A 24,117-nucleotide genomic window follows, 5' to 3' on the forward strand; every position below is an offset into this window, starting at 1 on the left:
AAAAAATCTAAATCAAATCTAAAAGTTTTAGCAAGAATGTGCACCAAATTCTTTTGCAAATACCATTCAATTTTATGCAATCTATACAACCAAATCAAGTAAAGAAAAATATATATAATATAAAATAGAGACCAGACCAGAACCACGAAAATGCTAAAATATATAGATATATATATATATATATATATATACTTTTATATATATGTATGTATATGTATTTAAGAAATAACTCTTTGGGCAGGACCAAGCATCACAACAAAAAAAACGAAAACAACTCGCAGAAACAAACTAAAAATTTTGCAAGAATTCTCACTGTCTCTCTCTCACTATCAAAAAAAAAAAAAAAAAAAAAAAAAATCAAAATAAATCACAAACCAACACTATCTACTATCTATCTCTATCTCGCTTGTGTTTGTCTGTGTGCAGGAGAGATGCAAATGCAAGGCACTGTTGTTGTTGCACTTGATGATGCAGCCAAGGAGCGAGCGGAAAAGTGGGAAAATGCGGCGGAAAATCAAGCAAGGATACAGCGGCGGCAGTGGCAAATGGAAAAGGATCAACGCAGCGCCGCAACGATAATGGAGCGCAGATGCTCCCAAGCTCCGATAATACCTGCACTAATACTACTACTAATGCTACTAGTACAACTGCCATTACAACCCCAGCGATTAGTAGTCGTTATAAAGCGAAGTCGTATTTGAACAGATCCTTGAACTATATACAATATATAACATTTGAGTGCCGCTGACTGACGGCCCAAGTTGCAAAAGGTTTTGAATTTTAATTGCATAAAACTGAAGAGCAAAATCAGAATCAGAATCCAAGATCAATCGAGAATATCATCGGAATTAATAAGATATATGTATATATCTTGATGTTGCCAATTGTGGTTGTTGCTGTGCCTAAGTGTGTTTGACCGAAGACAAATCCGACGATATGTAATTAGATAAAACCCCAAACTGCCTAATGGATATCATGTATAAAATGTATACATATAATTTTTGTTATATTTATCATATATATACCATGAACCACGGCTTTCAATTCCAACTTGAAGTTTATTTAATTTACAATTTTGTTGACCGGAACATAAACAAAAGATAAAATAATATAAAAATTCCAATTAAATAAAACTAAAAAAAACCGACCAAGTAAACATTTTTCCATTGGGATCTGTTCAAAGTTATGTCAGCCATAATAGCCTATACCATATAATATAAAATATATGCTCGTATTATTATCGCTACTGATTTCGGGGTCTGTAGAGAGGAGTTGTATTTGTACGCTGTTGGTATTAGTCTCTTGCTATTGGTATCGTTATCGTTATCGGTATCGATATCGATACCAATGCATATCATGTAATGTGTAGGCACACAGAAAACCCCCTCTGGTTCTGTTCCTTGTGCCTCAGAGGTGGTGTGGCGAGATGAGAGGCGTCGACTACACACAGCGACTGTGCCGGAGGTGAGTCAGTTGAAGCACTCCTAATCTAACTCTATGTCTAACTACCAAACCATTTCATAGCTTGTAAGTGCAATTAGAAATAATTACAACAAATTCAGTGTAAAATGTCCGAAAGCCAAGCACCAATCTAAGAAACTCTCTCTGTCGCAATTTGAAATACTAAGACCCAGAACTTGATTCATGGCTGCCTCTCCTTCCACCCATTGTATTTTATATATTTTTAACAATTTTAGCTTAGCTAAGTTTTCATTAATTAAGATCAAGATCCTTTTGTGGCTTAGATAGATGGGTTTTTCTTGTTTCTGGGCATACAAATCACAGTGTTTGAGAACATTATTCTTTCGATTAATAACAACAACATCATCCACTTGATTTTGATTTAACATTGCCCATAAAATAAACTTTTACGCTCTGTGGCAATCGATGTAAATCATTAGTCCATTTAACCATAAAAAGTCAATAAAACAAACGCAAAATGCTGTACATAAAAATTAATTGCATTGCTGCGCGCTGCCCCCAAAAAAATATATAGCCAGCGTTGAGAACAAATAAATACAAATAAATTAAACAGGTTCTGAAACAAACAACAACTCATTGGGCCATTCCATTTGAGGTGTATATGCAATTATTGGGGTCGCTGCGGCTGCTGCTGCTAGTGCTTTTTGGTCAAAACAGGCACTAGAAGTTGGCCCTGAAACTTGGCCAGATCGTGTGAACCAGCACAGCAGCAGGCCAATGAAAATTCGCAATAAACAGTATATAGTATATATAGTGTGAGTTGTTCTCGTGAATTTTTTGGCTAGATGTCGTTCCTTCATGCTCTTAAAACCCCTTGATTATCATGCGTAGGGGTGAAGCTCTTGATTTATGGGTTCTGTCGCCTTTTATCTCGTGACGTATCGTGATGTATAGTGACGTATGACTGGCTCATCGATGTTGCATTTCATTTCGTTAAACCGAGTGTGTGTGTATGGTTGTCATAAATTAATCCACTTTAAATGTATTATATAAGCTTGTTCGCTTTTAGTGTGTTTTTTTTCGTGATATCTTGTTTGACTCTGACCTGCCCCAATACCCGTTGGTTGGCCTTTATTTTTTTGCGTTCGAATATATATATTATATATAAAAAGAATACTGATTCATTGACATGCAGGCTCAGCGAACACCTATAAACATTAGCCTGGCATTTATTTATGAACAATTCGAGCAGTGAAAAAGTCTAGAAATATAGAAATGGGAGAAGCTCACTTGTGGCTCCCATATGGTCTAGTGGCTAGGATATCTGGCTTTCACCCAGAAGGCCCGGGTTCGATTCCCGGTATGGGAAAACTTTTTTCCAACCCCTTTTTTTCCCCTCTTCGATTTTTGTTTCGTGTATCTTCTGCTTTTCCTATTCTGTGTTCGAGGTTAACCGGAAATCAAACACACACACACACACAAGAACACCAAACATTATGAGTGTGTGTTTCCTAGTTAGCTTTTAGTGGAAACCAAAAGAAAATTGGCATAAAAGAAAATGAAGAGGCAACGCCATAGATACACACACCACAACAACAACAACAACAACCAGAAACAAGAACAAATGCCTAAACAACCAACCAACCAATCAACAATCAACAACATCAAGAACAACAACAACAACAACTCAACAAGAAACCAAGCAACCAACCAACCAAAAAGATACAACAATCCAAAACAGAAATTCAACAAATTTGTGGATACATTTATCACGCGCAAACTGTTTGCCATTTGCTCTTATCTCATTTCAGTTAAGGAGATTGGAAATGGCCGCTCGCCATTACTGCAGGAGCCACTATACGGTACACGACCTCAGCCCTACAGTGAGTAGAAGGCGCCTATTCATTTGTAGTTTGTTTAGCTGACAAATGTTGTGTCCTCCTCCCCTTCCCCATGAAAAACATTCCTCCTAAACCCCAAAAACCATCATCTACCTTCTACCTTCTCATTAATTTTCGTTAAAAAAAAGAAGAAAAACAAGAAAAGAAAAACCCAAACTATGTTGGTTCCTGCGATTGTTGATTGTTTGGTTGTTGTTGTGTTGAAATATTTGCATTATTTATTTGTTTTTCGTTTATGTTGTTGGAACGTAAGTCGGTGGGTCCTCAAGTAGCATCTCAGTTTCTTTGCTCAATTTTTCTTGATTTCCAGCAAAGTAGGAAGTGAGAAAAATCCAATTAACAGAAAGATACTCAGACACATAGCCACCCCACCCCCAACAACAGCAACAACAACAACATCCCCAGGTGTTGTTGCTGGGGAAAAGTTTTTCTAATTGCTGGCACTTAAGCTGGTCCCGCACCGAATGCAATCATTACAAATTTTCCAGAGCCAAGACTTTGCTTCCTCTTGTTGACATATGCCGGCATGTGCAATTAAATGAAAATCAAGCGACCAAGTGCAAGTTGCTGCAGTCCTTCCTCCTAATTAACTCGGGGTTATGAGGAGAGAACGTCTTATGGCACAAACACACTCTCTCTCGACCCAATTTTCCCACAGCCTGAGCCCAAGAATTCTATTAAGACAAATGGGCAAGGAAAACTTTAGAGAATACGAAAATAATCGAATGCTAGTCTTGTTTGGGCCCTAAAACGTGACTCGATGGGTTTCCCAGGGAAAGTCGAGTCAAGTCAAGTCACCCAAAAAAGCGGGCAGAGAGGAAAACTGTGTCACACAAGGGAAACACGGGTGGCATACAGAGCTCTGGCTCAATATTATTGTAGGAACATGTGTCTTCATTTCGCTGTCGACTTTGTGGCCTGCCAAGACCATCAACACTTCCTGCATGCCACTCCACTTTCCCCTAAATCGATTTGGCTTACAGAGGGAGCACTCTCTCTGTTCGGTTCGATCTGCTTGTGTGCGTGTGAAGTGCAAAATTAATTGATTTTTTATAGCATTTCGATTCTGGCATTTCTATTTCAATTGCGAGTATCGAAGTGTGAAAAATTCGACCGAAAGCCAAAGTGAAATTCTCGCTTCGATTGGGTTTATTTTCGCTTCGCAAAATAATGATAAATGTGGTAGATCAAGGGGTGAGGTTTTGGGATGCCAAACTAATCCCTTAATTAAGGCGCTTCAGCTTGAATAGCATTCAGCGTTTGGCTTAATTTGAACGGAATGGAATATACTTTTGTTGCTTATCGATCGTTCTCGGTCGTTTGGAAAACTTTTCCCAGCTAGGCTGGCTAAAAGGAAGGACGACGCCTCGAGGCCGCACCTAGTTACAACTTTTGCATTATCTAAAAGCCGCAAACTATAAACTAAAAACCTCGACTCGACTTCGCTCGGGCCTCCTTCCTTTTGCTGGTTATCAAAACTTGTGTAACCTGGCCTGCGGCTGGTTTATAATTTTTGCCAGACAAAAATCTACACAGCCGCCTTGATGTTTTAATTTGTTGTGCGTAAATAACATTTCGAATTGGCTTGCTTTTAAGCCGAAAGTTTTTGCCGAAAACCAAACAACAAACAATTGCTTAGCAGCTACTACTACTCGGAACTTGGCCCGGCCAAGATGCTGCGTTGCCCTGCCAAGGGTTTTCCCTTATAGGATGTGAAATGTGGAAATGGTATCTCCTGTGTCTGGGGACAAAACTGATGCAGAAGATTAAGTAAAAATCCGTCTCTAACTGATGCTTGGCTGCTGCTTTTAATTGCATTTTACGCAAAAGTTGAAGTTCTCGTCGTCGTTGCCTAGGTTTCAATTAGAGGCTTGGGGGTTGCTCGCTTAGTATCTCTAAGTGCTTATGCCCAACCAACCGACCAACCCAAAGCAACCAACCCCTATGCGAGGGAAGTTTCTTTATGCCAAATACTGCGGGAAGTTGGTACAAAACTTTTGGCCATCACCACCGGCTCCTTTGTTGTATTCCAGGGAGTTATATCCTTGATTTTCGATAGTAAGTGCCCTGGACTTTTTCCTTTCCCCACCCTTACGATATATATGTATATATATATATAAAAAAAAGGAATACAGCAACTGGGGAAAAACTTTGGCAAGCAAATTTTCTTATCCATGCTATTTGTTTGATAATTGGCCATGGCCACGGCATTTGGCATTGTGTACTTGGGATAAAGTTTTAGTTTAGTTTTTGCTTCCAGCTAAAAAGTCGAAATTCAATTGATTCGAAAAGGGCGAGAGAGAGAGTGGGAGAGAAAGTTCAAAGTGTAATGGATTCATTCGGAGTTTTGTTGTTGTGTGTTTTCTGTTTATTTTATAAATTTTTCTTTATTTTTTTGCACCCCAAAATTTCTTTACGGTCTCGGTTGGGGTTGCATGTTTACTCTCGTGGTTTTTTGGCATGCCTGGGGCCAAATGTATGTGGTTAAGAGCCGAGCTAAATATGTTTCGTGTTGGCAAATATTTTTCCATGATTGGACCATTTGTTGTGACTTGTTCTATTTGTTGATTCGTTCTTTGTCGAGTTAATTTGCCAGGCAAATGGAATTGAGTTGTCCGTTTATTTATCTGTTGAAAGTTCTCTGCACAAATGTTTATATGCGATATAACTCTATACATCCAACTTGCACCTCGTCATTTCCGCGCTAAATGAGTTTATGCATAGTTGATCACTTCTCTGTCTTTCCTTCCTACCCCCTGTCAATTTCCCCCTGGATTATGCATACGTGTATATGTCTGAGCCGAGTCGCTTTTCCGGCTTTTCTCCTCCCTGGCCTAATCAGAAAATAACAGAACAGAACAGAACAGCACAGAACAGAACAGCACAGAGGAGAGCTGAGCTCTGGTCTCAGTTGCACTTATGACAACGGACGGGGCAAGAAGAATTCCGGCATTCAAAGGAGGATGAAGGATAAATTCTTTGGGGGCTTTCCGGAGCTTCCTTTGGCTGCCTAATAAGCGTCCTCGGGGAAATTATGATGAGCAGAATTCAATTTCGTGTTTAATTTGCAGTGAATCCGTTTCTTTCACTTGCTCTCGGACTCGGGACTCGAACTCGGACTCACTCACTTTGAGTGGTGATTTAGCAGACAACGGGAAGAGTATAATAATATATATATATATATAAACACAGCGGCTATGGAAAATAAAGGAGGCCATCTTTTGGGTCAAAACTTTGTTTGTTTTCGGCTTTGTTTAGGCCGGGGCCAAGTTTTTTATATATATTCTTTCTTTCTTTAACAATTTTCGTCAAGTTACTGGTTGCCGTTCTGTTGTTAATATGCAAATTTTTGTTGCCACCGCCTTTGTTTTGGAACTGCCCCTTATTTCATACAAATAAATTTCTATGTATTATCTTTTTTGGTTGCATTCGCAGCCTTTTCTCCTCGTTTTTAACCACAATGAGAGCGCTTTTCATTATTTGCTGTGTGAGCGCCAGCAAACATTTTCCCCGAACAGTTTTCCCTTTTTTCTTTTCATTATTTTATTTATATTTTATGCTGCCACTGTTGGTGGTGCTTCTGCTTCTGTTGTTGTTTCGGCTGCATAAATAAGTATTTTTAATTTTACCACAAAGTTTTTTTCGGGTTCTTCATTTTGTGAAAAGCAAATGAAATGCTAAAGTGATTTTTATTAAAAAGTTTACTTTTTAATCTGATGTGCCCGCCCCGCCGGGGTCTTCCTTCTATTTATTTAATTTTTCCTCAGCTCTCTTTGTTTGCATAACTTTTTTCTGCGGTTGGCATATGGCAGCGAGGTTAATTAAAATTACAATTTCAGTTGTATTTTTTTTCGTTTCGGTTTGAAGTTAAAGCTCATTGCGGAAGCCAAGCAGCTGACTGTCTGAGTATGCATTAACTGTAAAGTTGCCAAAAGTCGTTACGTTAATTAGATGTAGCTGCCTCCCTCGCAAATAAGTATGCTAAGAAAGAGAAATGATCCTGGGACTGCAATTTCAATTGCAATTCATTATGATTAACATATTTATGGGCTCAGCAGGGGGGGAGCGCCCGCCTTTGGGGACATGAATCACGAATCACTCGGCAATCGTTGACACCTCTAAGCCAAGTCCCACAAGCGAGCGAGTCCTTTGGGTTGGTCTTCCTGAATGAAATGCCAACGTTAAAGCCCTCGTTCCCCAAGGAGCAAGGATCGAGCAGGCAGAAGCGGGGCAGGACCCTCGACTGGGCCGCAAATCCATCCGACGGCAACAACGAACGCGTGCCGCGTGCAAAAACAAAATGGCCAACATCCCGACCGGAAGTTGTGCGTTGCCGCGAGTGGTTGGCTGGAACAACTGTAAATGGGAGCGCGTGACTACAGCAGCTTGGTCTGCCATTTGTGCGGCTCTTTTACCGCTGTTTCCGGTTGCGCTCCAGGAAGTGTTTTTAATTTTAATGCAAGCACTGTTCTCTGACTACTTTTAGTGGAAATAGTCTTAAAGGAACGGGGGGAAAAAATAGGGAGAATTTTATACGAATTTAAACTGAGAGGAAATATTTCTTGGAAATGAATATGAAGTGCACTTAATGCATCACACATTTTATGAAATATTAAAGATTTAATTAAAAATGTATCTCAAAAATGGGCTTCGAAGTAAAAACTAGTTTCTTATTTGAATTCCAATGCTCTTCCGACTTTATTAAGAGGATAATCTATCAGGGGAAGTAAAAAATTAGAACTTAAACAAGAAAAGAAACAAACTTTGAACAGCCTAAGTTTATTTAACTTTGCAGTTAGCAGTTCAATAATGAATCGAAGCGGAAATTGATTGTAAATAGGCTCAAAATGTTCGCATTCTTTGAGTCAATATTTCAATATTTTTATATGACTAGTCAAAGATTAAAAACATCATAACTAAGCTAAAAGAGCATTAATTTCAATTCGGAAAGCAGTTCTATGTTAGTTTTTAATATATTATGAACTCTGCATACTCAATTTATAAATTAAGAAAACTAAAATTTTAGACGATTTTTGAAAATTTTAACGATGTAACCCCTTATCTTTTTTTCAAAAAATTGAACAAAAATTGAAAATTTAGTTTTTCAACCGGAAATGGCTAGATCGATTTGGCTGTCGATGCTGATCAAGAATATATATAATTTATGGGGTCGGAAATGACTCCTTCATAATATTTTCGAAGAGTTCCTTTCAAACTCTTCTCGAAACTTTTGTACAAAATCCAATTCTTCATTTTGAATCTTTGTATTATGATATTAATCTGGATTTTAGCTACAATTATCTATTTTCTCAGTGCATTCAGTTGCCAAATACTTGAAAAGATACTTTGAAACTTGTGCGCGTTTTTTGAGAACTAGAAGTATTCCTGATTCGCGTCTACCAGCTGATGGCATCATCAATTCCGCCCACAATGCCAGTTCGAGCTTTTTATCAAAAATTCAGCAACATGCAATGCAATTCCCAAGTTTGAATTGTGTGTCATATATTTCGTCTATATGTATGTATGTATGAATGAATGTAGTTTCCTGCCAGCTTGTCCTTCTGCCGTTGTTCCTTGGTGTTGCTTCAGCTGCCATGGGAAAACTTTTATGAGAAATTGAACGTCAGAATTTGCCATCCCTTCTCCCCTTCGCTCCCTCCTGTTCCTGGAACAGCTCCGCAGTTGTGTTTTGCATTATTGCCATGCCATAACAGCCTGCGGCAACGGCATTGCATTTGAAAGTTATCAGGAAAAAAAAGTAAAATACAGTGAAGGAGCAGCAGAAAAAACTAGGTGAGGAAACCATTGCCATTTCCAATCTCTATTTGCCCAAGATGGGCAGCATCTGCTGCTGCTGCTGCTGCAGGCGCAATTGTGACGGAAAGTTACTTACTTGAGCTCGATTTCAGTTTGCCGAGTGTTTTTCAATTGTTATGCTATATGTAATGCCGGGTCCTCCTACTCCTCCCCACTCGTATCTGCCATCAACACATCATATCACACGTATACCTTTTTTTTCGGGGAGGGGTGTTGCTCTGTGCTGGCGGGGGGTGTGTTTTATTGCAAAATATTGGCAACAGTCTGCCACAAATTGAGGAAGCCAAAAACACATTTAGCCCCCTTCTCGGCCCTGGGCTGCCATTGTTGTCGAAGGAGCACTGCCTGTCACATCACAACAGTGTCTTTCTGCTGTAATTGAAACATTTCTGGCCAGATAATAATTTTGCTTTATTATTTTCTGCTCTCTTGGCATCCATTGAGTGCGAGTGGCTTTTGTTGATGGCGCTGCTGCTGCTGCACTCGGCCTTTTCTCTGGGCTCCGATAATTGGCGAAATTTTGGCACTTGCAGCCCAGTGTTTTCCCCCCCTCTCGATCTCGATCCAAATCTGAATCTGACAAGCCATTGGCCATTTTGGGTAGCCCCAACAGCCGACATTTTCCGATTGTTTAACTGTTGTCATACCATCCCGAAGGGTGGTGGTAGGGAAAATATTGCCAGCAATTTGGCCATCATCGTTTTGGCATCTCGTCGTCATCGTCATCCTCATCGTCATCGTCATCGTCATCGTCATCGTCATTGTGCGTAATTGAGTGTAGCTTTCGGTGCTGCCTCCTCGAATTGTTGATTGCACTGGAGGGCAGGACAATAAGAGGCGAATTCATCATACGGCCGGATGAGTGGAAAGGCAACTAAGTGGTCGGATGCCAGTTAGCAGATTGAATGGTGACTTTAAGGGTATATTTTCTCATGCAAAATTGTTTGGAATATGTAACTAGAGAGGGTATTTCGAGAGGGTTTTATACGAAGAGTATTTTTAGTTGACTAATTTAATTGGTTGTAGGTTGATTTGAGATTTGAGATATGCATTTGTGTGGATGTACTTTTGAAGTACTTAAAACTAGTTCGAAGAAGAGTAAGAATGCAGATTTCTTTACAGAAATTTCGTAATAATTAACTTCACCTTTCAAGACAAGGCCACACTGCGTATGCGTAATATTTTCTAAACATATCTGACAGGCAAATGAATCCATCCAAGTCAACATGTTCAAATTTCCAAGCCATTAGGATGTGGAGAATGCGAGGGAACCCTTTAGCGAGGCAGGCCAAAAGTTCCAATATCATCATGTCAAGGGTCTTTCGGGTCGAGAGTTTGCTGCCTCCTTGGACCTTGGGACCCTGGGCCATGCATGTTGCCGTTGTCAGTGCTCAAACATGCATGCAATGTAAATTGGCGGGAAGAAGGCATCCTCCGCAGCCTGCAGCCTCGAGAGGAGCGGAGAAGCCTGAAGGCACTCGGCCACCGACACACGCAGATTGCTCGCATGGAAACAATAGACTGACGGAGGACATTGTGCAACTGTCATCGGCGGTTGTCGTCCAACTAAGCATTTAATTTTAGCGCAGCCAGCGACAATTTTAGTGGTCGGAAAAGTCAGTCGGAAAAGCAAGAGGACCGGGGGGCCCTGCGGCCACTTTGTTGCTGTTGCTGCAGTTGCAGTTGCGCAATATGCAAACGGCTGTTAACTGTTGACGTTGGGAAATTGTAACTGTAACAAAAGACAAGGCAACTTGTCCCAAACACAATGAATGCGAACCGCGAATGGCAAACGTCGCTGACGGCCGGGAAATTGAATTAGCAGAATGTCTGGCGGAAAAGCTCCCCCCGCCAGGGGGAATGAAAGATTGAAACTGACTCGACGGATGCCGCGAGAAAAACATCTTGAGGCTTCGGTCGACCGACTGAAGTATGCACAGCTCTAGTTAATTGCACTGCACTGAGTAGAAAATATCCACCAGCCACCAAAGGCAGCTCCCTCTGACACGAGAGAGTGAAAAAAAGAAACTTATTCAATTAAACTTTTGCCAGGCATGTAATGGAAAAGTGTGTGTGTTTGTGGGTGCAGAGGAGACCTTGGGTGCAAGCCACCTCAAAACCCACACGACTGTGGGACCGGAATGAATTCCGTTTTAAATGAAATTTTGTTAAAATATAATATTTGCCGGGCTTCATTTGCTCGGGGGGGCGTGGCACATGTGTGACATGCGTTGAAGTTTTTCATTTGATCGTTCTGCTGCTGATTCTACTGCTGCAACAGCTGCACATGCAAATTAGAGCGTTATTATATGGCCCAGAAATCTAGGGGAACTCTGGGAGCTAAGAGGCTCTGATGAATGGGAATTGTGCGGAACGCAGCGAGCTTTTGACTTTTTGGCCAGCAGCAGCAGCAGCAGCAGCTCACGATGAAAACTCTCCGGGGACGTTGTTTCAACACAACTATTTCCCAGGGAGAGAGAAAGCCGGCTCTGATTTATGCATGTCCTGCTGCCACATGGGTCCTTTCACCCGGCACCCAATCCACATTGTTTGATTAATTTCATAAGCTTTTGCCCTGGGTCGCCCATAAAAAAGGACAACAAGTCAACTGGCAAAACACACACAGAGATCTGTGTGTGTTGTGTGTGTTTTAATTGCTGCCCCCGGAAATCTGTGGCAGCTTAAAGAGCTTGAAAAACTTGGACAAGCAATGTCAAAGTCATCAAATATTCTCTTTTTAGGTGAATATGCGTTGATGAACTCAAGAAGTTCTTTTCTTTTTTTTTAATAAATTATATACATATACTATTCTAATTCTGGCACATAATCTCCATCTCCATTGTTGGGCTTAAATCGTTGCCTGAATTAACATGGACGTTGATTTGTCATTGTCCTTTTGCTGGACCGAAAAACTAATCTGTAAACGTTGACAGCTCTAAGATGCCCAAGCCTTTTGCTATAATAATCCCCAACTGGTGGATGGCCGTGTATATGTCCTGGGAGATGGATATGCAACAGTTTCCTCTCTCTTTGCCTTGGCTTTTGTGCAATTTCTTGTAAATTTAATTTCCTGCCTCACATTTCTGCTCATTTGGCTGGCAATCTGTGAGCCATTGGCATTGACTCTTGCTTGGATTTGCATTTGGCAGGCAAAGAATACCGAAGGAGATGAGGATGATGATGATGTTGATGTCTCATCAGCTATGCAGAATTCATTTCCTCATTCGTTCAATTACGCAGAGAAGAAGGCATCGGCATGACTGCAATAATTTTGTAAACTCAAATAGTTGGCAGGTGTCACAGCAAAATTTAACCAATTTTAAAACTTAATTAGTTTTGCAAGGTCTTAATATTCAACTACTACTTCATCAATTAAATACCAAACATTCTGCGGGTTCTGCCGACATGTGTACGGAATTAATTCATAACTTTATGGTTATAATTGTAAACAAAATAGAAGAAAAAAAGGAAACCTAAATTTAAGCTATTGAGAAATCAATTTCGGGAAAATTGTAAAATTTTGCTCACCAATCGAAACAAAAACAAATGTCAAATATTTGCCAAATTACTCAGCACAACAAACCGCTCCCCCCTCGAAAGCCAAAAAAGTTATGTGCAAAAATGTTTTTCCCTGCCAATGAGACGTAAACTTTTATGGGATCGGTCCTCGCACTCTCCTAAGAGAGCAACCCCTAGCCCCAGTCCATTATTTTCAACCTGCAATCTCACGTCAAGGCAAACTAATTGATTTTAAAATAAATAATGACTAATCACCACCTGCAAAGGCGACGGGCGGTACGAAAGGGAAATGTGTGCCAGCTCAGTCTTCCTCTCACTATACTTTTTTGCACTGAGGGAAACCGAAGAAATTGATTTTTACTAGAAAAAACAGGAAAATTAAGGATTAGGATGAAAGGAATTTTACTTTGAAAAGTCAAAGTTTATATAAGTTTGCAGTTTGTAATTGAATTATTGGTTTGAAACAAAAATTCAGCATATGTAAGCTTGAAATATTTGCACTTTTTGAATCAATATTAATCGATATTTTTATATGACAATTTCTTAGAGAAATTGAAGTTTAAAAACATTATAACTAAGCCAAAAAAACATTAATTTCAATTCGGAAAGCTTTTCTATGCTAGTTTTAGCTAGGTTAACAAATCTGCATACTACATTTAATTTTTTAGGATATAACATTTGTTGCCGATTTTTTTGACATTTTAACGATGTAACCCCTTTTAAAATTTGAAAAATTTTTTTAAATTTTTTTTTCCACCGGACATGACCTAATCGATTCAGCTTTTGATTCTGATCAAGAATATATATAATTTATAGGGTCGGAAATGATTCCTTCACAAAGTTGCAAGCTTCTGACTGAAATCATAATACCCTTGCAAATGTATAAAGATACTTAATATGTTTGATATTATGGTTTTTAATTCTAATAGGTATCGATATTAAAATAGGTAATTTTATCTACAAAACAATTAAAGAATTAAAAAGACAAAAACAAATTTGTGAGGCAGCTGAGGTTGGTCAAATAAACCAAGTCAGGGCTTTGGTCAACACTGCGTATACATAACTTTATATTTGCATACACATAATGTATGATTTAAATCAGTAAAATTAGTTCGTTTTAATTGAAACTTGCCTTAATATTAGTTTTCTATAATATTCGTTGCATATTTTCTTTGAAGTGTAGTCAAAAATTAAGTGGAAGCCTCTGGCCTGCCTCCTCGTCAACATCGCTTTCTGGGTCGATTCCGGTTGCTGTGTGTAGACACGGGTTAACCCGTCCAGAGGGATCCCTTCCGCCGCTTGATTAATTGAAATTTCACTCACTGTCAAGGTATAGAGCGAGTGTGTGTGTGTGTGTGTGTGTGTGTGTGTTTGCAACCGGGGCACGTCTGTGGGCGGATAAAGGTGGGGGCGTGGCTGCACCCTCCAACTTGTCTCCACTACAATATTTACCCTTTGGTGTGCTGTGCAAAGGTGGGAGGAGACGAAGGCAAGGCAGCAGTTTCCCAAATTAATTGAGTGCGCTAATTTTGGCAAAAAGGTTTTTTAATTGATGGCCCGAGTTTGGGAATTGTTGGTGAAAACTTGTTCCCTCCGAAAGTAGTTGCTTCAAGGTAAATTTCAAGTGAAGAGTTGTATTTGATTACAACTAAACAAGGTTTAAACTTCAATTGACCCTTGGACAATGTCTCAACTGAGTTGCTCTAATTGCAAATGAAACAAATTTGCCAGAAGCCAAATTAAATGCCTATTTAAGGCCTGAGCCAAAGTATAATTACGGAACAAACCTGATGTAATTCAACCTTCTGGCCAGTCAGTGTTTGTGTGTGTATAATCTTCAAGAGGGTACTTCACATTGATTACACTTTAATCAGATTTTAATAGTTTCATTGATAACAAAGCAGCAGGCCTTTGATCATAAATTTTCTTCTGCAATCGGTAAATTAAGTTACACAAGGAAACCGAGCAGCCGAATAATGAACCTTTTATCTGCCAAATCTTATTCACCTGTGGCATATTTGCTCACAGAATTTTCCTTTTTGGAAATCGTTTTCCCTGCCTTCGTTTGGTATTTTCGCGCTCGTTCATTACAATTTGGCCACGCGCAATTTGCATCCGATATGAGGAGGGCCTGTGTGTTGGCCTATTCTTCTTCATTATGGCCTTTCAGCATTTTGGTCTGTGTGTGAACTAACATGATTTTGAAAATGTTTTTAGCAGCGATGCGTGCGGCTTTATGTGGCGTTCAGTGGTGTTGATGCGATAATTGTGTTGCAAGTGGCATTTGATCCAATGAACGAACCAATGGCAACACAGCATAAATGTAGTTTCGGGGTATTAGCAGGGAACATTGGGGGCAGTAAATGATGTAGCTTTTTCCATGATGTTCGAGGCAATTAATGTTGGATTTTAGAAGGAAATGGTGTTAAGGGATTAAGCACTATTTACTGCACATGAAATTAGGAGATAAAATGGGATAATAAAGCCTTATTTGCATACTTGTTTAAAACATTTATTAGCTTAAAACTAATAAAAGACCAGTATGCTAAATAAATAAAAGGTTTTGTGATGCTATGGAAACCAAATGCTTGCTTTTAATATAAAAAGAATTAAAATCAAAGGGATATTTGACATCTAGATGTACTTTTCTTCATATTAGTAAGCATATTGTCAAATTAAAATAGAAAGTCTCCTGGGATTTTACTTTAAGTTTTGAAAACAACATATAGCGCTTTGGGAATCAATCGATAGGTAATAGCCAGAGTCCCTACTAAATGGCAAAGGATAATACACACACTTTTGCTTGACTAAAAATAGACATGACGGTGTTCTTCTGCCTCGGAATATTCCTTGGCAAAGTAATGACCCAAAAATCTAAATTCCTCGTACTACATTTACCGCTGGCTGCATGCAGGCTCACAGAGATATGCCATCCTCCATGGCACTCGTACGTATTTGTGCATACATTTGCCCTAATGCTATGCCCCAGAGGTTTTTCCTTACTCCAAACCTCCCCCTACATTTTCACATCCTTCGCTGGCTGTGTGCCAGGACAAAGTGCTGCTCCAGCAGAGAGAAAGAGAGGAGAAGAGGAGAAGGATATACGCACTGGCAGCAACAGTCTGCCTGTTTGCTCTTCGCCAATATTCAAAAACTGATTTTCATATGTCTTTTAAGTTTATTTGCGAGCGGGCAGATTGTGGGTAGACAGGGACACCGCCCCCTCCTCATTTTCCCCAACCGTATCCCGTATTCCCGTCCCTGTATCTGTATCTGTATCTGTTTTGGCATCGCCTCTCCTTGTGGCTCTTATCGTATCCGGCACACGCATAAAAGTTGGCCGAGTGCTTTGCAAAAATTTCTTTCCTCACTCGCTCGCTCGCTTCGCTCTCTTTTAACTTTTTTATTGGGCTCGAAATTTAATTCGGAGAAGGAAACACACGCTCCTGTGCAAGTTTTTTGAAAAGCGATTTCAAATGCAAATTTTATTGGAACAAGAGGGAGTCATCTTAGTCGTCCTGTGTGGAAAAGATGGAGATTAAAATCAATCAAGCCCACACACAGCACAGCACACACAGTTCTTTCTTTTACTTAGCATAATGAGATTTTGAGCGAGTGCGTTTATTGTAAGGGAATTTACAATGGGCTTAGCTTAGGGGAATTTTTTCCGCTTAGCTATGTAAGTGGCCAAAATGAAATTGGTAAGGGAGTGCTGAGGCCCAGTCTGTTGGCTATTAATTGACCCATTTCTTAGCCCGACTTTGGTTACATGCCAGGCACACTGTGTTGGCTGTCAATATATCACACGTTATGCACCATTAAGTGCTCGCTTAATAGGCGGCCATTTATCAATCGCTCCCTGCTCCTGCTGCCGTTTGCCAAATGTTAAGGAAAATCGCTGGCCAGGATGAGCTGCGTTTGGCAGGGGAAAATCATGAATAAAGCGCCACGTCAGATGCCATCGCGTTTGTCATAATAAAAGTTACTTAAAAATTGCACGGAAATATCTGTGCGGGCATAAATCAATGTCTTGCCAGGTACAGCATGGCGTATGCGTGATTTATGCGTTGCCCAAGGACCGTGGTTTTTAGTTGCTGTTTCTCTTCCTTTTTAATTTTTTTTTACAGAATTTTCACAGCATATGCTTTCGACTGTTGCGTTGCTGTTGGTCAATGAAGGGCATAATGAGCCCTGGAAGGACAACGGGGCGTATGCGCAATTAAACGAATGCTTTGGAGATTGCGCATACGCCGCGTGGCCATTATAATTAGCAACACGTAAATAGGGGCTGAGAGTTCCCTCATGGGAATTAACAGTGAGTTAACGCTATGCTCGTAAATTAACAAACTTGCTTCTCTGATAAACGCGGCACAGGACTTGCAGGAGTTGTGTATATTTAAGCTCTTGCATATCCTGTGTATCTTTGGTGCTTGTTTGCTTAGGCAATGTTTTGCTGCTGTATGGTAGCAGGTGGCACAGTGCCGTTTTGCAATGCCATTTTGCATTTTCCCCAGAAGCTCCCCACAGACTGGCGGAATTTATTGCTCTGGCTTCGACTGCCTCGGGGCAATCAAATAGCAAAATGGCTGCACTGCGCTTTGGCATTTAATTGCAACGTTCGCGGCATGTTTATGAAATATTTTTGTGACACGACGACGGCTTGTCCTTGTGTGTGCCTCATGTGCAACCGATTTTAATAAACGGCAGACCCCGTCGACTGTTGTTCGATTCGAGGCTTGTGACTTCCATTGGGACAGAAAGGAATCCAGCCGCAAAATTGCACTTTTTAATTTGCTGAGTGCGCAAATCAAGAGGGGGCTATTTTTATAGAATCTGAGAACTATATTGGCCAAGCTAGACAGTATTTTTACTACCTGATCCCTAAACTGGTAATTATGTTGATGGGTTTGTGTGTAATATCTTGAAATTGAAATTAATTTGAGATATTTTTGGATAACTATAAATATTTGTTGGAATTTACTACTTTTCGGGTGCTTAGCTATCTTACTTTTTGTTCTCAATTGAAAGTGAGGTTTCTTACAAATTCTAAAAAAAAAAACTGGCATTCAAATGGTTCAAGGAAGAAAAGGTTTCTTTAATTAATATGTTAACTTGTAGTTCTCAAACAAATCAGCTATAAAAGTTAATTTAAAATGGTTCAAATCAAAGATTAAACATGTTATACCATTAAATTATAATTCAGCAAAATAACCTTCAGATAATAACTTATTTAATTTATAGAAATATGCACTTAGCATGACAGGAAGTGTAAAGCATTTTATAGACACTTTCAAAGCCCACACATTTTCCCTAAAATTTCCATGACTAAATTATCCCCTTTCTTGGTGGAAAATTCATAAAACTTATATACCTGTTATTGGCATAATCTTTATTCCGGCATTGACCTTGCCAGGTTGTCCGAATTCAGGAATTCATTAACAAAAGATCCCAAAGGCAAACAAATAGAGCAGAGGCACGCGAGAAATTGAATGTGAAATAAAAGCGATTAATGAAAACAGATTTCGCTGTTTGCATTGCATTGCTCTTAATTTTTCGGTACGGAATCTACCTCATAAATGAGACTCGCGGAAAATCAAATTTCCACTCAGCTCCCACTGGAGTGTGGGAAAAGTGTGTTTACAATTCCCCTGTGTGCACACACATACTAAGTGTATATGTATATGACGTTTGTTGATAGTTTTCAATGAAATCGTTTATGTGAGAAAATAAAATCTGGAAATTATGCAAGAAATGGATGAGGAGAGGAATGTCCCTCTGGACTTTTGTTTATTTTTTCCACATTTTTGTTTACTTCAAGGCGGCTGGCAAATATTCGGGCACTTAGCTTTCCGTGATCTATGATTGCAGCAGCTATTTGCAATTCAATTTGAATTAGATTTTTGTGATTTTCATTTACGACGCACAGCAATCTTTTTTGTGTCGCGTAAATCCCACAGAATACATATATTTATATATCTTTTCGGAAGCATATTTCACATTTTGGCCTGTGCTCAGCAATTAATGCATTAATTTCAACTGACAGACAGATGACGGCCGGGGATATTTATATGCGGATTTATGTTCGCGGCTTATTAGATTAAGTACGTACATTTATTTGCAGATTTGTTCTGTTGAAATCGCCTTTGTGCAAAGCAAATATACTATTAAAATTTGAAGAATTTCCGCACCTCTTTTTCCTGTGCAGTGTGCAGTGTCAGTTCTTGTTTAGAATATTCTACAAGGAGTTTCGTTTCGTTCTGTAAATTCAATTTCCATCTCTCAAGTTTAAGCACCACCACTTGTGTCCGCAATATTCCATTTCCCATCTCGCCAATTTCGTTTCGCCGCATTATTTACTTCCTTTTGCGCCACATCCTTCCTGCTTCCTTCCAGCATCGTCGCAATTGCTCCAGTTTTTTATGGCCACAAGAGCACCGTTTATGGCCAAGAGCGATCGAAAAATGGCCAGGCGAGGGAAACTTTCGCCGCAACAATGTTTCGCCACTTACGCATATTTCTATTGCGCTGCTAAAAAAAATACTCGTTGAAATAGAAAACAAACAAATAAACGTCACAGTGCATCGGAGTCCGTGAGAGTCCCTGAACGGGTTTTTGCTTATGTAACGGCCATGATTACAGCGATGGCCATCGGCCAATGGCCAATGGCTCCTCCTGATGAGCTCGGTTCAATGGCTCCATGGCAACGCACATTCCGAAAGTGATTTTGATTTCGATTTCGTTCGATTTCGTTCGATTTGCTTGCATCAGAGGCGAAACAGCAACAGAAACGGCCACTCACATCGACAGCCAACATCGGTGGAACGAGTTCAATTGGCGAAAACCACTTTGGGCCGCCCGTTTGCTATATTTCCTTGCCATGGACAATCCACTCTAACGGCGCTATGGGAAAAACTTGATTTTCCAGCTGTACGAGGCCAGGGCAAGCGGAAAACGCATTCCCAGCCAGAGCGTGAGTTTCCCAGAGCTGTCTTCATCGTCGTCGCTGTCGTATTCGTCGTCCATGTTGTCGTCGCATGTTGCTCTAATTGCATGACAAACTCTCGGCCAACTTTCACACACTTTTTGGCGTTATCTCCTGAGGTAAAACTGCAGCTTTGGCTTAAAAACTGCCTTGGCCTGGCCATAAATGTCACATATCAAAAGGAAAAGTGAAATTTGTGGTTGTTACGACTTAAAGGCAGCAAGCGGAAGTTGTTAAAATGAAGAGTGCATATAGCTAACAGGGGTAAATTTCAAATAATTAAATAGTTTAGAATATAGTAAAACTTTTTAATTAGTAACTATAGCAGGATGTATTTACCCCTAAGACTACTTGATGACAACAGAAATTATGAAAATTCAAGGAAGGAACATGTTTTGACAACTTCCGACTGCTGTTTTGGCTTAGATTTCAGTAATTACTAGTACATGTTTCGAGTATATTTAAAACAAACCAGAGACAGACGCAGACCACAGAAATTCCTCAAGACATTTTAATGTAATTAAATTTAAATGTCTGCATCCCGCAAATGTGCCAGAATAACAATTGAGAATAGAATGAAGGCGTTTGAATGCCGCAGACAGGCACAAATCTAATAAGCATAATGAATGAACCGCAGAAACGGAGCCGCTGAGTGGCTGTTTTCGCTCAGCGTGTTGAACTTGTGCTGTCACCTGTGAAGGCAATGATGAGCAGCCCCTGGTTTCCATTTCCCCATATATATAACTTTTCTTTTCTTTTTTTCTTTCCTGTGACCATGGCCACTGGCATGTGGCATGTGGCAAATGTCTTGCAATCCACACCCCAGGCACAGGCACAGGCCCAGAGAGAGCCTGTTCTGTTCTATTCTGCTGTCGTTGGCTGTTTTGTTTAATTAATTTCTATATTAGATACACTTCATTAAAAATGCCTAGGATGGGTCTCTGTGTGTGTGGTGTGTGTTCTATTGTTGTGGGTTATTTTTGGCAATTGAAAGGAATTCGGTGATTGAGCAGGGCAAATGTGGCTCGAATGAGATCTGTGCCAGAGAGATATATATACATACTCGTATACAGATTTGCAGCCTAATGGCTTGTAAGAGATCTACGGCATGCATAATTCACTAAATGTGTCCGGAACCCTCCCAGAAAACACCTTCAAGTCAAGACCCATTCCCATTGCACCTGTCCATCTGTCAACTCCCTCCATCATCCATCCAGTACTGGCTGTGTCGGAGCAATTAACGCACTTTGAGCCAAGCTGAGCCTGAGTCTAAGCCTGTGACTGTGCCTGAGCCTGAGCCTGTGACCAGGGCCAAGAGGCGTTGTTGAATTTGGGTCAAGAGGGGCTAAGCAAAGTGCAGCTCTGAAGTTCGGGGGGCCATGCATTTAGTCGTCGCCGGCATAATGAAATGCATTTCAGCCCTCATTAGGCATGCCATTTCATGAAGCTCCTCCTGATTCCGACTCTCCACCTGAGCGGATTTTAGCCCTCGAGTGAGTGAACGAGAGTGCCATTCAAGTGCAGCTGGGGGAGGGGTCTTTAATTGGCCCAAAAGGTGGCAATAATTGAGTCAATCGAAGTGGCAAGTGGGCAGGTGAAATCTAATTTACATAGTCTTCCTGGAAGAAATCTTGGAAGTTCTATTGTTTGAGCTTGGAGCAGGTGAAAACTATTTCAGGAATTTGTAATCAAGAGCCTTACTGACTTATGATCTAATTAAAAGAAGTAAACCTCTAGTTTATTTAATTTATCATAGTAAATTTAATACTGCATAACTGCCAACAGCTCTCTCTCAGAATTGATTTAAAGAAGCCACCTTTCTTATTCACTTTGCCATGTTTTTGCATACAATTAAAGGGGGGTTTTTTTTTAATGCAACTTTGATGTTTTTCTGGCCACGCACAAAAGTAGAAGTTTTCACCTGCTGTGGATTTTTTTTGGAAGCAGCAGCAGCAGCAGACACAGCTACCAAGTAAATAAAAACTTTTGCGGTTAAAGTTTTTCAGGCTTTGTCTTTTTTTGGGCTGTGTAAAATGCTTGCAGTAAATGCAACCAACCCGGTTGCCACCTACATAACGCCGCAAAATGGACTTCTCATTCGTGTGGCATTTTTTGGCACTTGCCACAATGGCCACGTTCCGCTCTCACACTCGCAGACACTGGCGCATTCCGTGGCACTTTGCTCCGAGCTCCGAGCTCCTCCTCCTCCCTCCTCCCTCCTCGCTCCTCGATCTCGGAATTCTCGGAGACCACTCTTCCATATCATGGCTGTCCTGTGAGGGAGGCGTGGCTGCCACGGCTTTTTGGCAGCGACAACTTTGCTTTGTCATGTGCAATATATTTCTTTCTCGCCCCGGCAACTGTGCTGTGCGGTGGCACAGTATCTTTTGTTTAAAAGCTGCCACTGTGGCACTCGTCTAGGCAACTCGATTTTGCCACATTTGATTTCATTAACATACTCATGCTCATTGGCTTTTTGTGCAAATATATTTATATATATTAAAAAGAGTTATATGAACCAGAATTTAAAAAGTTTCAAGACAAATGTCCAGCTTATTTTCATTTCATTGTAATCAAAAATGTTTTCTATTGGGAAGAATATATATTATTTAATGAAACATTCAAACAATATAGTCTCCACCTTTCTTTTTTTTAGTAATTTAGTAATAATACAATGAAATCTTCATTTTGAACTGTTTGAATAATTTAAATTTGTACTCAAAATTACTGATAGTTGTTGTAGACGACTGTTAAAGAAATTTTAATTAAAGTTGCCACTTTGCATTTAATGTAGCCACTTTGATTGCCACAAACATGAAATGGCAACGCTAACCATTAATGCAGCAACTCTCTCTTTCAAAAACTATGAATCTTTGAAACGATATTACCTTGGAAACAACCAAAACACGGACTTTTATCGGACTAGGCTTTAAAATTATGGAATTTAATCGATAGTGCCCTAGAAGAAACCCTAAAACCCTTCTGGACCACAGTAACCTTTAAAAGTGTCAAAAAGGATTGCTGTTTCAAACCGATATTGCTTTGAGTGTTACCCTTTATCGAAGTAGGCTCTGGAATGTAACAATCGAATGTCATTTAAGCTTGTCAAAGCTGGACGCAAAAATTTTCATTCGTCTGTGAGACGTCTTACCGTAAAGTACACCTATTCTAAAACAAAACCCACAACAGTTACATACAAGGAAAAAAACAAAAAAAAAATTTTGTAAACTTCCAAAAGTAAACTCGTGTTGTGTTCTGGTTTCTACCGTGTTAACTTTTACCGTGTTACCTTCTACCGCGTTTGTACAACGAGTTATCAATTGCTGTGTTCTTAAGCAAATTTCCTGTTGCCACGCCACCGGCTTTTGATTGATTCGAACATTCTCGCAGTATTTTCGCACACGTCTTTCGTATACGTTTTTGAGAATCCACGGCCGCAACATGAATAATTTGAATGCCAACGCGAGTGCCTTCTTGTGGCACAACCCACCGTCGATGCAGCAGCAAGCGCCGGTGCAGCAGCAGCAGCAGCAACCGCAAGCGGTGCAGCAGCAACAGCAGCAGGCTGTGCAGCAGCAGCAGGCCGTGCAGCAGCAGCAGGCGGTTGTGCCGCAAGTGCAGCACTTGACCACGGGACAGCTGCTCCATGTCCCGACCATGCAGCAGCCGCGCAAGTTTGGCAACAAGAGTAACTACAACTATGTCCAGAGCCAGGCCGGTGCCATGATGAGTCCCGGCAATGGCGGCGCCGGCGGCGGACCCATTAACTCCTATGGAAGCTCCCCGGGTCTCTATCGCAAGCGTTATCCGATCAATGCCTACAACACGGGATGCTATCAGACCAATGGTAAGAAACAGCAATGGCTTCTATAAGTTTTCTTCTTCGCAAGTCTCACAGTTTTCCATGGAAAATTTTCTTCTGAAAATATTTTTCCTGCATTGTCATGGTGCAGCAAGAAAACCTAAGGGTTGCCTTGTCATATTTTGTCAGTTGCAACTCTACTTGAAAATTTCTTTTCTGTTTGACAAGTTAGAAGTCTGGTCTCCTTAATCAAAAGGGCTTTTATACATATAAAGCAATAATAATTTTAAAAATTCTTAAATATGCTTATCTGAGCCATACCATTTTCTATGTAGCTTTATACTTTACCCTTTCAGGGTATAATAATTTTAGTCAGAAGCTCAAAAAATAGTGAAGGAGGCATTTCCGACCCTATAAATCATATTTATTATTGATCAGCATGAACAGCCGAATCGTTTTAGCTGTCTCTGACAGAAAAATAAAATGTACCAATTTTTTCAAAATTTTATAAGGGGTTACATCGTTAAAATTGTCAAAATTTTAAAAAAAATTTAATTTTTTTCTATTTGAAAGCTGAACATGCAGATTTGTTTTCCCTGCAAAAAATATCGCAAAGCTATCCGAATTAAAATTAATGCCTTTTTGGCTTAGTTATGGTATTTGAAAAATTACGA

At 40.1% G+C, this 24,117-nt stretch overlaps 2 protein-coding genes and 1 non-coding gene across 47 annotated transcripts in view; 2 read left to right on the forward strand and 1 right to left on the reverse strand.

The window, feature by feature from the left end:
• Window positions 1–24,117, forward strand: part of sm (heterogeneous nuclear ribonucleoprotein L) — a 128,302-nt gene that overhangs the window by 72,829 nt on the left and 31,356 nt on the right. For 10 of the 42 annotated variants that reach the window (XM_086828359.1, XM_086828364.1, XM_086828362.1 and 7 more), the window contains exon 6: window positions 3,234–3,284. The exons of 16 other annotated variants lie outside the window; for them this stretch is intronic. In XM_086828359.1, coding sequence (XP_086684485.1) covers window positions 3,234–3,284 — 51 coding nt within the window. Of the gene's footprint in view, window positions 1–426; window positions 1,465–3,233; window positions 3,306–8,429; window positions 23,489–24,117 lie in introns of those variants that run through there. 16 more of the 42 variants (XM_020946250.2, XM_086828356.1, XM_020946259.2 and 13 more) reach the window with 6 other exon arrangements.
• Window positions 1–24,117, reverse strand: part of TTLL6A (Tubulin tyrosine ligase-like 6A) — a 133,564-nt gene that overhangs the window by 63,835 nt on the left and 45,612 nt on the right. The gene's annotated exons all lie outside the window — the stretch shown is intronic.
• On the forward strand, window positions 2,720–2,791 carry TRNAE-UUC (transfer RNA glutamic acid (anticodon UUC)). Its single transcript has one exon. It is a non-coding gene; the product is annotated as a tRNA-Glu (tRNA).

This window comes from Drosophila serrata, unplaced genomic scaffold, assembly GCF_035046125.1.
Source record: "Drosophila serrata isolate PLE 108 unplaced genomic scaffold, ASM3504612v1 contig_184, whole genome shotgun sequence".
NCBI lineage: Eukaryota > Metazoa > Arthropoda > Insecta > Diptera > Drosophilidae > Drosophila > Drosophila serrata.